The sequence below is a fragment of the Nomascus leucogenys genome, chromosome 8 (assembly GCF_006542625.1).
Source record: "Nomascus leucogenys isolate Asia chromosome 8, Asia_NLE_v1, whole genome shotgun sequence".
Lineage (NCBI taxonomy): Eukaryota > Metazoa > Chordata > Mammalia > Primates > Hylobatidae > Nomascus > Nomascus leucogenys.
The window spans coordinates 101,134,743-101,152,300 of NC_044388.1; the positions used below are offsets into that span (position 1 = coordinate 101,134,743).

The window sequence follows — 17,558 nt, forward strand, 5'->3', positions numbered from 1 at the left end:
CTATACACAGAAGTTTGATAGTATTTCTTGCTACATGAGAAAAAAGAGCTAACTTTTGATGAATTAGCTATGCTGAAATACAACTGTGATCCATTTTTTTTTTTTTTTTTTTTTTTTGAGACGGAGTTTGATTATTGTCACCCAGGCTGGAGTGCAATGGCGTGACCTCGGCTCACCGCAACCTCCTCCTCCCAGGTTCAAACGATTCTCCTGCCTCAGCCTCCAGAGTAGCTGGGATTATGGGCATGCGCCACCACACCCAGCTAATTTTGTATTTTTAGTAGAGATGGGGTTTCTCCATGTTGGTCAGGCTGTTCTTGAACTCCCAACCTCAGATGATCCTCCTGCCTCAGCCTCCCAAAGTGCTGGGATCACAGGCATGAGCCACCGTGCCCAGCCTATGATCCATATTTTACAGTAATTTCTTCCATACATTTTGGCACTACACAATATTTAAGTCTGTATCCTTTCCCAATTTCAGTAATACTTATATAGAACTTCAGGAACACACATGATAATAAAACAGACGAGAATTTTTTAAAGTACATGTTCTATCAAATAAAAAAAGAGGAATTATTTAGTTAAGATGAGAAGTTTATGAAGATTACTATCTACACTTTCAAACATTTAACTCATTTAATATACATATATGTGTATGTTGTGCGTGTGTGTGTGTGTATGTGAGTTTCGCTCTGTCGCTCAGGCTGAAGTGCAATGGCACAATCTCAGCTCACTGCAATCTCCGCCTCCCAGGTTCAAGTTATTCTCTTGCCTCAGCATCCTGAGTAGCTGGGATTACAGGCATGTGCCACCACACCCGGCTAATTTTGTATTTTTAGTAGAGATGGGGTTTCACCATGTTGATCAGGCTGGTCTCGAACTCCTGACCTCAGATGACCCACCAGCCTCGGCCTCCCAAAGTGCTGGGATCACAGGCATGAGCCACCGTGCCCAGCCAAGAGATGAGGATTAAAGAAGGGGGAGAGGTTTAAGGAGATAAGTGGGCACTAATGCCTTGTTTTCCTATAGTAAGGGTAGCATGGGGCTCCTGGCTAAGAATTGGTTGGCTGGTTGGAAGATGGCCACTCGCACACATACACCTATGCCCAAATAAAACTGGATGCACAAAAAGATATGGCCTCAGAGGAGAACACTAGAAACAAATCTGCTCCAGAGACATAAACATGAAGGAAACTCTACCTTAGCCTTTGTTCTGAGAAGAGATCAAGAAAAGTCTCCCCCAAGAATTCATGGCCATATGCTGATTCTCATGTGGTTTGAGAATCTGAATTAACATTATCTGCATGGCTGAAAAATCTATAAAGTTTTTCACTTAAAAAACTGATAGCGCCCCCAAGTTTTGAGGGAAAAAGCAATGCAGATCTTCATTGGAAGAAGGCATCCTCAATTCAGGTCTTACAGAATTCTAGCTGACAGAATTACATCAAACAAGACTCACAAACAAAAATTATAAAACGCATGAAGAAAAAAGGCATGCCCGATTCAGTAAACAGAAACAGGATGATACAAACATCATATATAACATGCAAAAGTCTAGGTGTGGCAGCTCACACCTGTAATCCAAGCACTTTGGAAGGCCGAGGTGGGAGGATCATTTGAGGCCAGGAGCTTGAGACCAGCCAAGAGGTGGGGATTAAAGAAGGGGCAACATAGTGAGATGTGCCCCCCATCCCCGGTCTCTTAAAAAAATAAAAAAGTTAGTTTCATATGCTTAAATAGAAGAAGTAATTAAAATCATGACTAAGCCAATCAAAGGAATATGTAGAAAATAACCCAATACATTCATTCATTCATTCATTTACTTGAGATGGAGTCTCGCTCTGTCGCCCAGGCTGGAGTGCAGTGGCGTGATCTCGGCTTACTGCAACCTCTGCCTCCCGGGTTCAAGCAATTCTCCTGCCTCAGCCTCCTGAGTAGCTGGGACTACAGGTGCGTGCCACCACGCCTGGCTAACTTTTGTATTTTTAGTAGAGACGGGGTTTCACCATATTGGTCAGGCTGGTCTTGAACTCCTCACCTTGTGATCCGCCCACCTCGGCCTCCCAAAGTGTTGGGATTACAGGCGTGAGCCACTGCACCCGGCCTATACTTTTAAAAATGAAAAATACAATAAATGAAATGTAAAAACTGAGGACAAGCGTGCTGGCTCGCGCCTGTAATCCCAGAACTTTGGGAGACTGAGGCAGGTGAATCACCTGAGGTCAGGAGTTTGAGACCAGCCTGGCCAACATGGTGAAATCCCATCTCTACTAACAAATACAAAAATTAGCTGGGCTCGTAGGGTGCGCCTGTAGTCCCAGCTACTGGGGAGTTTGTGGTGGGAGAATCAATTGAACCAGGGAGGCAGAAGTTGCAGTGAGCCAAGATCATGCCACTGTATCCCAGCCTGGGCGACAGAGCAAGACCCTGTCTCAAAAAAAAAAAGAAAAGAAAGATAATACTGGGGAATTTAATTATAAGTTAGAATGCAAGCAAATTATCAGATATATGATAATTATATATATTAAGATAATATGATAATTTTAAAAGTGAGAAACAAGCAATAGAACAGACCAACACACTTGTAGTTAGTATAACTAGAGAGTGTAGTTAGCAGAAAAGGACTTTAGAATAACTACTAAGTGTGATCAACAAAATAGACATGGTAGAACACAAATGAAGAAATACGGAATTCTGCCAGAGAATTAAAATCTACTAAAAAATAAAAAAGGGCCAGGTGCAGTAGTTCATGCCTATAATCCCAACATTTGGGAGGCCAGGGCAGGAGGACTGCTTGAGGCCAGGAGTTTGAGACTAGCCTTGGCAACACACCAACACCCCATCTCTATAAAACATAAACATTTTTGGAAGGCTGAGGCAGGAAGATCACTTCAGCCTGGGAGTTCAAGGCTTCAGTGAGCCATGACTGTGCCACTGCACTCCCACCTGCATGACAGAGCCAGATACTGTCTCTGAAAAGAAAAAAAAAAAATTATTTTTTTAAAGACAGGGTCTGCTTCTGTCACCCAGGCTGAAGTGTGTGACACAATCATGGCTCACTGCAGCCTTGACCTCCCAGGCTCAAGTGATTCTTCCATCTCAGCCTCCCGAGTAGCTGGGACTACAGGTGCCCGCCACCATGCCCAGCTAATTTTTTGTATTTTTAGTAGAGACGGGGTTTCACCATGCTAGCCAAGATGGTCTCGATCTCCTGACCTTGTGATCCACCCACCTCAGCCTCCCAAAGTTCTGGGATTACAGGCGTGAGCCACCGCGCCTGGCCCTTTAGTTTTTTCTTTTTGAGACAGAGTCTCACTCTGTCACCCAGGCTGGAGTGCAGTGGCACGAATTTGTCTCACTGCAACCTCTGCCTCCAGAGTTCAAGTGATCTTCCTGCCTCAGTATCCCAAGTAGCTGGGATCACAAGCATGAGCCACCATGCCTGGCTTATTTTTAGTAGAGACAGGGTTTCACCATGTTGGTCAGGCTGGTCTCGAACTCCTAACCTCAAGTGATCCACCCACCTAGGCCTCCCAAAGTAATGGGATTACAGGCATGAGCCACTGCCTGGCCTGATATTTGTATTTTTTATAGAAATGGGGTTTCACCATGCTGCCTAGGCTAGGAAAAAAAAATTTACTCTATAAAACGACAATCAAATGGAAAAATCCAGAGCTAAGAAAGACAATATGTGAAATAGGAAACTTAATAAAAGGTTAAATAGCAGATTAAACACATCAGAAGACAAGGTTAGTGAAATGGAAAAGAAGTCAACAGAAAAGAAGTCAACAGAAAACAGCCTAACTAAAACCTAGAGAGGAAAAAATGATGAAAAACACATAAAAGAATATAACAGACACATGTGGCACTGTGAAAGGGTCTACAAACATGTAACTGAGTCCTAGAAGTGGAGGAGAAAAAGAATAGAAGAGAAACAATATTCAGAGACATAATAACCGTATTTCAAAATAGATGAAAGACAGAAGCCCACAGATTCAAGAAACTCTGTGAACCTCAAGCAGGATAAAGAAAACTGCACCTGAATATAACATAGTACAACTGCAAAGAATCAAAGAAAGTGAGAAAATCTTAAAAACACACAGAGGAAAGAAACATTTCCTTAAATGGATATAATATATGACCAATAAATCTAACAGACAATTTCTCAACAGAAATGAGAGAAGAAGATAATGAAATTAAATCTTCAAAATGCTGAAAAAAATAATTATCAAACTCAAGTTGGAGATGTGCAATATACTGTTGGTAAGAGTTAAAAAAGAAATTAGAAAATACATTCAACTGAAAGAAAATAAAAAATATAAAATATTATAGAAGGAGCAGGATTGGAAAAAATACAAAATATCAAAATATGTAGAATAAAATTCAAGTAATGCTTAAAGAGAATTTTACAACTTTGGATTTTTATTTTATTTATTTATTTAGAGATGGAGTCTTCTTCTGTTGCCCAGGCTGCAGTGCAGTGGCACAATCTCGGCTCACTGCAACCTCCGCCTCCTGGGTCCAAGCAATTCTCCTGCCTCAGCCTCCCAAGTAGCTGGAATTATAGGCACATGCCACCATGCCCAACTAATTTTTGTATTTTTAGTAGAGATCAGATTTTGCCATGTTGGCCAGGCTGGTCTAGAACTCCTGACCCTCAGACGATCCACCCCACTTTGCCTCCCAAAGTACATGAGCCACCATGCCCAAAGGCATGAGTCACCACGTCCAGCCCAGGGATTTTTATATTAGAAGAGGAAAAAGGGCGTAGTGGCTCACACCTGTAATCCCAACACTTTGGGAGGCCAAGCGGGGGGCAGATCACCTGAGGCTAGGAGTTTGAGACCAGCCTGGCCAACATGGCAAAACCCTGGCTCTACTAACAATACAAAAATTAGCTGGGCCACTGTGGTGGCACATGCCTGTAATCCCAGCTACTCGGGACGCTGAAGCAGGAAAATCACTAGAACCCAGGAGCAAGAGGTGGCAGCAAGTCAAGATCACACCACTGCACTCCAGCCTGAGGGACAGAGTGAGACTCTGTCTCAAAAATAAAAATAAAGTCAGTTGGCCAGGTGAGGTGGCACGCCTGTAATCCCAGCACTTTGGGAGGCCGAGGTGGGCGGATCACAAGGTCAGGAGATCAAGACCATTCTGGTTAACACGGTGAAACCCTGTCTCTAATAAAAATACAAAAAATTAGCCGGGCATGGTGGCACGCACCTGTAGTCCCATCTACTAGGAAGGCTGAGGCAGGAGAATCGCTTGAACTCAGGAGGCAGAAGTTGCAGTGAGCTGAGATTGCACCACTGCACTCCAGCCTAGGAGACAGAGCAAGACTCTGTCTCAATAAATAAATAAATAAATAAATAAATAAATAAATAAATAAAGTCAGTTATCTAAGCGAATTAAATTCAAAATAGGAAGAAGGAAATAAAAATAAGAATCAGAATCAAAGAGAAAAAATTAGAAAAAATCAATATTTCATTTACTACAATATATCGAGGCCTATTAAAAAGCCATAATAAAGAAGTCAGAAGTATCAGCATAATAGACATACAGACCAAAGGAACAGAATCAGACTCAAATATATTTGAACATCAGATTTATGATAAAAGTGACACTGCAGTGTGGCAGGGAAAAGATGGTCTTTTTAGTAAATGGTGCTAGGTCTACTGGAAATCCAGAAGGAAAATCTGACCCATACTTCACACTAAAATAAATCTCAAAGAGATCATTGATCTAAATATGAAAGGTAAGGTAAGCAATGATTTCTCAAAATAGGACACAAAAAAGCTCATACCAGAAAGGAAAAAAAATATAAATTAGACTACATTAAAATTAAGGACTTCTGTTCACTGGAATTTCAAACAAGGGTGTCTGGCATTGAGTAGATACTAATAAATATTTTAACAGATGTTTAAAAAAAAGAGAGAAAGAGACAGGAGATATCAGGAGAGAGTAAAAGGCAAGATAAGAGTAGGAGAAGATAGTTCAATACAAAAATCTGACGAAGGACTTTCATGTAGAATATATTCGGAATTCTTTCAGATCAGTAAGAAAATATTGGAAATGCTTGGTCATAGAGTGTGCACATATGGAGCTGTACTAGATAATGCCTGCCACTTTTCTAAAGTGAATCTATCAATTTCTATTTCTACATAGTATGAAATATTCAGTTCTTGTACTAGTTGCCAGGATATGCTATTATCAGTTTCTTGGTCTCTTTTGTTTTTAGTCATCTGGGTCGGTGATATCTCATTTGATTTTAATTTATATTTTTCTGATTAGAAAAATTTTCTTTGAATTAAAAAAAAGTGAGAAAAATACCGAGCCTTAAGATAGTATAACTGTACAAACCATAAATGTTTCAAAATTTTTCCATTTAGTATATTCATACTATAATTTCAAAAATGTTGTAGACATTTGCAAAATAATGGTCATAAAAGCCAAAAATGGAGAAATACCAGAAAAATTTAACAATAACAAAAGTGATTGATAGATGCTAGGATAGGATCCAAAATTAAACTTGTATAAAAAACACATCTAGAAAAATGTATTCACTGGTGTAATTTCCAGTAAATTTCATTTCTAGTACATTAAATCTCATCATCATGGGGCTACTCTGTCATGAAAAAACATTTGAAATTCACTTTTGACAAATTTACGCAAAAACAACTCCTGGCCAAGTGCGGTGGCTCACACCTGTAATCCCAACACTTTGGGAGGCTGAGGCAGGAGGATCACTTGAGGTCAGGAGTTCAAGACCAGCCTGGCCAACATGATGATACCCTGTCTCTACTAACCACACAAAAATTAGCCAGGTGTGGTGGTATGTGCCTGTAATCCCAGCTACTTGGGAGGCTGAGGCAGGAGAATCGTTTGAACCTGGGAAATGGAGGTTGCAGTGAGCCAAAATCTTGCCACTGCACTACCACCTGGGTGACAAAGCAAGACTCCATCTCAAAAAAACCCCACAAAAAACAAAAAACACCAACTCCTCACTCCTTTTTGCTCGATTGGAAAGTAGTACATACTCATTTTAGAAACTTTATTATTATTATTAATTTTTGAGACACAGTCTCGCTCTGTCGCCCAGGCTGGAGTACAGTGGCGTGATCTTGGCTCACTCCAACCTCCGCCTCCTAGGTTCAAGTGATTCTCTTGCCTCAGCCTCCCGAGTAGCTGGGATTACAGGCGCATGCCACCATGGCTGGCTAATTTTTGCATTTTGTAGTACAGATGAGGCTTCGCCGTGTTGGCCAGGCTGGTCTTGAACTCCTGACCTCAAGTGATCTAACCACCTGGGCTTCCCAAAGTGCTGAGATTCCAGGTGTGAGCCACTGTGCCAGGCCAGAAATTTTGGACACTTTAGAATGTTGTAAAAAATAAAATAAAAATCCCCTATAATTTGGTTATTTGGAGATAAAACTTCGATATTTGTAAAATTTCTTCCTAGTCTTTTTCCTATGTGCATACATATAGACATTCTAACATATATGAAATAATTCTGCTTCCTGGCTCCATAGCAAGTTTATTTTCATTTACTGTATCATGAGTATCTCCTGTGTTATTGAAAATTCTTTCTAAGCTATTTAAATATCTGTAATATATTCCATATCTGCACACAGCATAATTTAATCAGCAATTTCCTCACAAGAGGGTGTTAGGATATTTATAAGAAAACAATTCTGTGATCATCAACAGCACTATTTTTCACAGTGAATTTTAAGCATAATTCCTTCACAATTCTTTACCTGATTATTACAATTACCAATAATGAGTGCATCAGCCAGAGACAACTGTCCCACAATCATGCCCTGTTCCAGCAATGGAGCTCCTGTTTCAGCAAGGCGATTCGATGTGATAACAATGGTATTATCATCATTTAATACCATTACAGGATCCGCCTAAAGAAAAAAGCAGTAAGAACTTAACGAACGGCCAAGACTAAATATCAATAGAGTAAGTTATTCCTTCTTCTTGACATATAGACGCAATAAAAACATAAACTACATGGTCATTTATCAATAATTATGATTTTTCTTATCAAAAACTGACCTCAATGAAAGCTGCTACTTCTTGAAGCACCAAGTTCCATTCCACTTGATCTTCAGTATTAAATCGGTGAGTATAATCTTCAATTTCATCTGACAATTCCTGATTTTAAAAACATCACCAAAAAGGTTATTAAAAAACCCATAAAAACACACAGCCATATAGAACCATATTCCTGACAGAAACCGACATACTTACAAAATTTGATTATTAGCAATACACAGTCCTGATTATAACCAAAAACAAAGATGAAAACTAAATTTCTTCAAAAGTCACAAACTTCAGAATAATACCCATCAAATAAAGTCTTCACAGAGATCTATTTCCTATCAGTACTACATCAGCAATGAATTCATTAATGAAAAAATCAGAAAAGAGAAATTCAAAAATTTTAACATTAAAAAAAATGAGGCTAGATGCAGTATCTCACACCTGTAATCCCAGCCCTTTGGGAGGTCGAGGTGGATCATTTGAGGCCAAGATTTCGAGACCAGCCTAGGCAACATAGTGAGACCCTACCACTACAAAAAATTATATATTTCTAAAAATACTTCCTGACTTTATTTGGATTTATATTATATGGTTTTTGGAAATATTTTTAATGGTAACTGGGTATAAAGGAAGGTAGAAAAGGAGTACAGAGAGCTACTTCTGGTGGCCTTGTCAAAACTGGCATGTTGAGCTGGGCACGGTGGCTCACGCCTGTAATCCCAGCACTTCGGGAGGACGAGGCTGGCGGATTGCTTGAACTCATGAGTTTGAGACCAGCCTGGGCAACATGGTGAAACCCTGTCTCTACAAAAAACACAAAAATTAGCTAGGAGTGGTTGTTAGAGCCTATGATTCCAGCTACTCAGGAGGCTAAGGTGGGAGGATTGCTTGAGCCTGGGAGGCAGAGATTGCAGTGAGACAAGATCATGCCACTGCACTCCAGCTAGGTGACAGAGCAAGACCTTGCCTCAAAAAAAAAAAAAAAAAGGAAAAAAAAAACCCCACAAAACCCAAAAAAACGGCATGTTATACTTGATACAAAATTATGAAACTATTGAGTACAGAGTGCAACCAGCATTTCATATGCAATGATTACAGGTATTAAGAGGGTCTGAAGACACTTAACTCTTAATCACCTGAGTTAATGAAGGAGAGACTTTATGCAGACACTCTAAAGTGGTGGGAAAACGAAAATCATTCGCAATGCCTTTGTAAAGCATTATGTACTTTTTCTTGACATAACATTTCAATTATTTTCTCTTAAACTAAGAATTTTTGTTTGTTTGCATTCCCAGCCATCAATTGATGGGCTTTGAAATGTAAAACATGCAGAAAGGACAAAAGCAAGGAATCAAGATAATTATCTCAGATTAGTGTATTTGTAACATGAACAGAGTTGGAAAATTTTTTTTATCATTACCCTTGTCAGAAGTTACTATACTTTGAATATTGTAATTATTTTGATATATCAAAATTATTTTAACCTAAAATCTGTTTTTAAAAAATAAGATCATCCATATACAACTAGAGATTAGAATTTGAACTATTTTAAAGTGCATTTACCTTTACCAGATCCTTTACAACATCCATTTTGTTGAGAAGAAGACAAACTACTATAAATCTTGCATAATATCGTAACTTCTTAACTACCAATTCAGGTCTATGGAAGATAAATGAAAAATTACTCATTAGATTAAAAAAGAATGCTTTTCTTTTTAAATTTTCTGACAGCTTTTAAAACTTTCCATCCTTTTTTGCACAATTATAAACATTTCTACATATAACCATATAGTCTTTCTAACATATTTCTTACTGATTTATTAAGCTGTTTATTCATATATTCATTCATTCCACAAGTATTTATTGAGAACATAGGTGCATCAGATACTATGTTAATTGCTAAAAGTACAATTGTAAAAAACTAAAGATATTTCCTTCTTCAAAGATCTTACAGACAGAAAAGAAAATATACAGGAGAGAGATACATGCTTAAAACACAATGGAATAATATAATGATAGGAGAAACAAAGAATGCTATTTGTGCCCACAGGACTAGATCTTTGGTAAGAAAAGGCTTCCTAAAGAAAGTAGTAAATGTTTAAGTTGAGAATACAAGGAAGCGTGGAAGACTACAGGCAGGAAAATATGAGGTGAAAAGGATTCCAGGAAGAACATTATCTTAAAATCTCATTTTTCTGCTATTAGTATAATCAAGTCAGCTTTTTCATGCTTATTGTTTGTATATCTTTTTTCATCCTTCTTTCAATTATCTGTGGCTTTTAATTCAAATTCACATGTTTTGTGGGCAGTATATACTTAGGTCCTGATTTTCTGTCCACTTTGACTATATCTGTGCCTTTTACTTGATGTATTTAGACCGATTACATTTAATGTCATTATTGCTTTGGCTAGGTTTATATCTACCACCTTGCTATTTGTTTCCTATTTGCTCATTCTCTTGCTGTGTTCCTCTATTGTTCCTGTTGTGCTTTCTCTTTGGTTAATCAAATATTTTTTAGTGTTCCATTTTATATCATCTATTGGCTTCCTAGTTATACCACTTCTTTGTTATTGTTCTTTAAGTGATTGCTAGGAGTAACAATATGCATCCTTTAACTTATCAAAAGCCCCTTGCAATATATTTTATCTGTTCACACATAACACTTTACACATACCAATTATCAATTCAAACCTGACATTTCCTCCTGCTTTCCATATCCTACATCACAAATAATAGCCTTACAAGAGTGTATTTTTTTGTGTATGTTCAGTATTTTCCATAATAAAATTTTAAAAAAATTCTTTCGACCCATGAGTTACTTAGAAATGTGTCTACTGATTGACAAACTTATTGATTTTTTTTGTTTAAGAGATGCAGTCTTGCTATATTGCCTGGACTGGACTTGAACTCCTGGGTTCGAGGAATCCTCTTACCTCAGCATTCTGAGGAGCTGGGCTGCACATGCAGCTACTGATTTTTTTTAAATTATGTTTTATTTTTGTTTTTCATGAAACCGTACCATGGTTAAACAACACACACTTTATTTTATTTATTTATTTATTTTTTTGAGACGGAGTCTCGCTCTGTCGCCCAGGCTGGAGTGCAGTGGCGCAATCTCAGCTCACTGCAAGCTCCGCCTCCTGCCACCACGCCCGGCTAATTTTTTGTATTTTTAGTAGAGATGGGGTTTCACAGTGGTCTCGATCTCCTGACCTAGTGATCCGCCCACCTCGGCCTCCCAAAGTGCTGGGATTACAAGCGTGAGCCACCACGCCCGGCCAACACACACCTTATTGAACCTTGTATTAAACTTGTGTTGTGGCAAGTATCAGTTAATTTCACAAATTTTCATATAAGTTTGAAAGTAACATATATATATACTGTTGCACACAATTTTAGGTATACTGGAACAAATTTAATTGTTAATCAGATCTTATAATTTCTTGTCTTCTTGATATATAAATTATTAAATATCATATATCAAAAATTCCCATGTACATCAGATCATTAATTTCCCCACTTTAAAAAAACACTTTGCTTTATTATAATGCTACGTTATTAGGTATACATAAGTTTATGATTTTTATATTTTCCTGAATCGTTCCTTTCATCATTAGAGTAAGCCTCTATTCTCAATAATACTTTCTACCTTTAAATATACACACAGTATACACATAAGAAGTGCATATACACGTACACATTTCTTCCCCTTAGTAGCTGTCTCATTATCTTTCTCTGTCTACCTTAAATCTTTGAAGGATTTACTTATTTATTTAAAAGACACAGTCTTGCCCTATTTCCCAGGCTGAAGTGCAGTGGCACCATCATAAATCACTGCAGCCCCAAACTCCTGGGCTCAAGCAATCCTCTCACCTCAGCTTCCTGTGTAACTAGGATTGCAGGCATGTGCCACCACGCCTGGGTAATTTTTTTATTTTTATTTTTTGTAGAAACCAGGTCTTGCTATGTTTCCCAGGCTGGTCTTGAACTCCTGGCCTCAAGTTATCTTCCCATCTTAGCTACCCAAAGTGTTGGGATAACAGGTGTGAGCCACCATTCTTGGCCTTGAAGAGTCTCTTAAAAACAGTATATTATTGGGTTTTTCTAAGAGGCATACTGATAATCTTTGTCTTTTAACAGGGAAGTTTAGATCACTTTTACTTACCATGATTTGGATTTGTTTCTATTTTATTATTTTGTGCTACTTATACTTTTTGGCATTTATTTTCCCTTCCTGCCTTTCATTGTAATGATCATCATTTTGTTACTCACTTTCCTCCTCTACCTCTTCTGAAGTTACACATTCTAATTATAGTTTTCTTAAAATATTAACAAGTAAACTTTGTTTCTTCTGAACAATAAATGGACATTAGAATGGTTTAATTCTTTATCCCCTTTCTTCTTTCATATTATTGTTATCTAGATTTGGCTCCATTTTATTTTAATAATGTCAATCAGCCATTGTTATGATGATTACTGCCCCATCAAATCTATGTTTTAGAATACAAGGGGTATTTTTTTCTTACCAATCCTTCTTATACATCATACCTTCCCCTTCTAGTTTCAATTTTCTTGTTCCTTGCTCTTTTATGTCACCCAAACCAATCGCCCCACCCTCCAAGGTCACCACAGCAATGGGAAAATGAACTAGGGACTTTCTTACTTTCTTGACAACCAAGTTTTCCATTTAAAAGGATGACTGTCCTATTTTATCCAGCATTTCTAGGTGTTTAGTATTTCAGGCTATCTAGCCTATCATATTGTCGAAAGTGGAATTCAAAACAAAGAAAATTAGTAGAAGGATGATGTCAATTCAAACTTGAAATATGAATGACTTAATTCTGTTACTTTTTTGATAAAAAAATAGGTTCTATGAATCTATATCACGGATTATACAACCAGCAAACTTTCTACAAAGGGCCAGATGGTAAATATTTTAAGCTTTGCAGGCCACATTTGGTGCCTGTAGCATATTCATCTTTTCCCTTTTTACAACCCTTTGAAAATGTAAAAAAAAAAAAAAAGAAAAAAAAATCTAAACTGCCACACAGTACAAAAACAGGCCATGGGCCCAATCTGGCACGCAAACAGGCCATAGTTAGCTGATCCTTATATTCAATAAGCATACAGAAGTGGGTGGGTGCTTTCTATTTTGGAAGCCACTGTGATGAACTGCAGCAAAGCACAGATGAAATGCGTCAGCGCTGTCCACTCATACATGAGGGGCCACCTCAATCAAGCCTGATAACCTGAACCACAACCCCTAGCCTACCAACTGACTCCATATCAAACTGCAGAAAAAACAGTGTGACTCACTGGAAGGGTCCACATCAAGCCCTCTTTATCATCAGCACCATTACAAAGTACCAAAGCCTTCAATTTTACATTCATATTTCCCACTAAAAAAAACTTAATACTGTCACCACTTATGTTGACATCAACATAACTGGAGTTTATTTTCCTTTCCTGCCTTCTACTGTAATAATCATAATTTTATTATTCACTTTCACCCTCTACCTCTTCTGAAGTTACACATTCTCCTTATGTTCTTTAAAATTATGTTTCTTAAAATAATACCAAGCAAACTTTACTTACTCTATGTTTCTTCTGAACAATAAATGACATGTTGACATGTTGTCAATGTCAACATAAGTGGTGACAGTATTAAGTTTCGTCCAGTGGGAAATATGAATGTAAAACTGAAGGCTTTTTATGAAGTTTTTTTTTTTTTGAGATGGAGTCTCACTCTGTCACCCAGGCTGGAGTACAGTAGCACGATCTCGGCTCACTGCAACCTCCGCCTCCCCGGTTCAAGCGATTCTCCTGTCTCAGCCTCCCGAGCTCAGACTACAGGCGCGTGCCACCACGCCCAGCTAATTTTTTGTATTTTTAGTAGAGACGGGGTTTTACCATGTTAGCCAGGATGGTCTCGATCTCCTGACTTCATGATCTGCCTGCCTTGGCCTCCCAAAGTGCTGGGATTATAGGTGTGAGCCACTGCACCCGGCCATTTTTTTAAAGCTCTTAACAAACTTCTGGACTCCAGAATTCCAGCCTTGTCCAACCTGCTAGGCTTCCTACTTACAAGACACTGACTCTTTAACTACACATTTGCCTAGGAAACTCTGTTCTTCCAGGTGGCTCACTGTAACATCTCCCCACAACCTCCTGGGTATTCAGAATCTTCACCTTCTCCATATCCAACCAGGTTCAGCTTTGGCCAATTGCAACAGAATTGGAGTATGCAGCTCCTAGGAGGAGTGGCTGTATGTAATATCTCCTCTCCTAAGTAGGATGGACCCATGGAATGAGATGTTCTGGGAGTGGTCTATGCTTAGTGACAGACACTAACCTTGAGATTGCTGGAACAAACTACTTATTCCTCCTGGTCTCGACATAATCCTTAGCTGTCGAGACAGTGCAGAGAGAACTTGTTCCTTTTGAGGAGTGAAGATTTTTGCCTTTTAAATGAACTGTGAAATTGTGGAATACTTCCTTACTTGGTTTTCTCTCCTGGCTCTTGATTTTAGCAGCTGTTGCTGATTGCAATCTTGACTGGCACTCTTACCCTGTGTAAACTAAGAAACAACCTACAAACTGAACAAAGCCCCTCCTAACCACACACAGCAAGGTCAAGGTTTTGCATACCAGATTGTCCTTTGATTCTAATTTACTGGCACAAAGCAAGAGTTTTTGCCATCCTGAGTCCAAATAATCCTACTTCTAAATAATATGCTCTGATCTAGGAAACTGCACAGGAAAACAATTCAAATTTGATGTTTGTTATTAAGGCATAAAATTATGGCAATAAATCAAACTGTTGGGTATTAAGATTAAAGCCAATTTCCCTTTTGTCAAATTCGAAAATGCAGAAAAGTAAATTATACAAGGTGTTTTTCTATTACTTAAAATAGTTCTCTGCTTCTATGTATTTTTAATGCCGATAAAATGTTACACAGCTCTTTCGCATTTTTTAGATATAATTTATCTCGCCAAGAATTAAGACAAATAGTATAGCAAGAATTTTTTTAAAAATTAGGGTTGGAGGAAATATATCTGTAGTGAAAATATGTGAAGCAAACTATAGGACAACCTAAGGGAAAAGTAATTGATGGAACTTCTGATGTAAGGGGATGACAAAAAGATATGAAAAATGTACACTCCAACATCTGCATCCCTTACATGTGCCATGCAAACGCCCCTAGACAAGTCTGAACAAGACATGCAAGGAAATTAAGGAGATTTACAAGAATGGGGCTTTCCCCAAAATGTCACTGTTTAGTTGGAAAGCTTACAACAGTCAACCACAAAGTGTTCTCGAGAAAAACATGTCAAAACTGTTTTCTTCTATTGCTAAGAGAATATAATCTTTTCACCATATAAAAACTGTGCATTCTGTTGCTGGGGTAGAGAGAATATTCAGACCTTCTGTGCCTGAACTTTCTCATCCAACAATTCCCAGAATACTCGCAAGAAAGATTCTCCAGAAGATCTCTGCTTTCTTCCACAATTCCATACTCATCTGGAAGTAATAAAATCACAATCCAGGCTGGGTGTGGTGGCTCACGCCTGTAATCCCAGCACTTTGGGAGGCCAAGGCGGGTGGATCACTTGAGGTCAAGAGTTCGAGACCAGCCTGGCCAACATGGTGAAACCCCATCTCTACTAAAAAATACAAAAAAAATTAGCCGGGGGTGGTGGCACATGCCTGTAATCTCAGCTACTTGGGATGCTGAAGCAGGATAATTGCTTGAACCCAGGAAGTGGAGGTGGAGGTTGCAGTGAGTTGAGATCGCACCACTGCTCTCCAGCCTGGGCAACAGAGCGAGACTCCATCTCAAAAAAAAAAAAAAAAAAAAAAAAAACAAAAACAGAAAATTCAAACAGCATTAGCAGACTATCCCCTGGTCCTACATGACAGTTGTCACCAGGCTTTTGAAGAGATATGAATTAAGATTACACAGGCTAAAGAATAAATGTTATTAGCTAAGCCTTGTTTTGGAGTCATTTCTTTTCTATTAAATCTGTGTGAAGCCAATCTCTTGTAAAACAATAACCCAAACTCCTTTGGCATTGTGACATCTGTTACAACATCTTTGATATTTATTGCTTAGGTAACATATACTTCTCTATGCTTTCGAAGGTCTACTACACAGTAGGCACTCAATAAAGCCTAGTAAATGAGTACAAGTTATAAACAAATGTATGCTTTTCCGCACAATTTCTATGCAGACTAAATACTGAATGTTTTATCCTCATCTTTCTAAAAACATAGCAGATACATACCTGTCCTCTTTATTGACTTGAGAATAATATGATCTCTGTCTGATTGCAGAATAGAAGGAAAAAGCCTCATTCAGATAGCTGGTTTCAGATGTGCGTAAGCTATGAGAAAAAATATATTTTTAAATATGACAGTGTCAGAGACTCTTCACCACAGTAAATACTTGTTCTATATACTGCTGTATTCCTCTGTGGCACGGGGTGGGGGGTGGGAATGACTGTCCTAAATTTGAACCAGCAAGACAATAATCATATCACCCTTACAGTGTATAAAAAATAGTAATGAAATTTTTTGAAAAACCTCCTCGCTGCATCCAAGCCTTTTCTGATGCCAACCCATATTACACATTATCCTCATTCTTTGAAGGGACTCCCCAAACAGCATTCCATCCAGTGAAATCCTTCTCTCCCAGGACTAGGCCACTTCCTCAAATCCATACAGTCCTTTGGCCCATTTCTTTAATTTCTGTCCTCACAGAATTGAGGAATGCACTAATCCATACGAATCTTCAAGGGATGTTAATGAATTATGTTTTACAAGGGACTTTTTAAGAAAATATTTCTACCTGAGAAAACATTTCTAGTTTTACAAGGGACTTTTTAAGAAAATATTCTACCCAAGAGAGTGATTTTAATGGTGGGAATTTGGAGCGGTATGCCAAAATGTAGGAAATGGAAGAAGTTTTATTGCCTTTTCTTTTTTTTTTTTTTTCTCTAATTTTTTATTTTTTGAGACAGAGTTTCACTCTTGTTGCCCAGGCTGGAGTGCCAATGGCATGATCTCGGCTCACTGCAACCTCTGCCTCCCAGGTTCAAGCAATTTTCCTGCCTCAGCCTCTCGAGTAGCTGGGATTACAGGCACCTGCCACCACACTTGGCTAATTTGTTTGTCTTTTTAGTAGAGACGGGGTTTCACTAGGCTGGTCTCAAACTCCTGACCTCAGGTGATCCACCTGCCTTGGCCTCCCAAAGTCCTAGGATTACAGGCGTAAGCCACCATGCCCAGCCATTTTATTGCCTTTTAGACTATAAATGGTCCAAGCCTTTTTTATTGTATACCTGATTATCACTTCAGGATGATGAGATTTAGATTCCTAAAAGGACCCTTCTTGTTTTCTGAACTCAGGGATGGGACTATATAGATGCTAGTGCTCTAAGGATATAATAAAAAATATCTTTCAAACATATCCTGCAAGTATGAGTTTTTCAAAGTATCCTTCTGAAA

The 17,558-nt window shown here is 38.4% G+C and overlaps 1 protein-coding gene across 3 annotated transcripts in view; it reads right to left on the reverse strand.

The window, feature by feature from the left end:
- The window catches only part of SCAI (suppressor of cancer cell invasion), a 194,084-nt gene that overhangs the window by 59,253 nt on the left and 117,273 nt on the right, over positions 1-17,558 (reverse strand). For all 3 annotated transcript variants that reach the window (XM_030817810.1, XM_030817808.1, XM_030817809.1), the window contains 4 exons: positions 16,337-16,435; positions 9,613-9,709; positions 8,062-8,160; positions 7,758-7,910 (listed from right to left, as the gene is read on the reverse strand). In XM_030817810.1, coding sequence (XP_030673670.1) covers positions 7,758-7,910; positions 8,062-8,160; positions 9,613-9,709; positions 16,337-16,435 — 448 coding nt within the window. The remainder of the gene's footprint in view (positions 1-7,757; positions 7,911-8,061; positions 8,161-9,612; positions 9,710-16,336; positions 16,436-17,558) is intronic.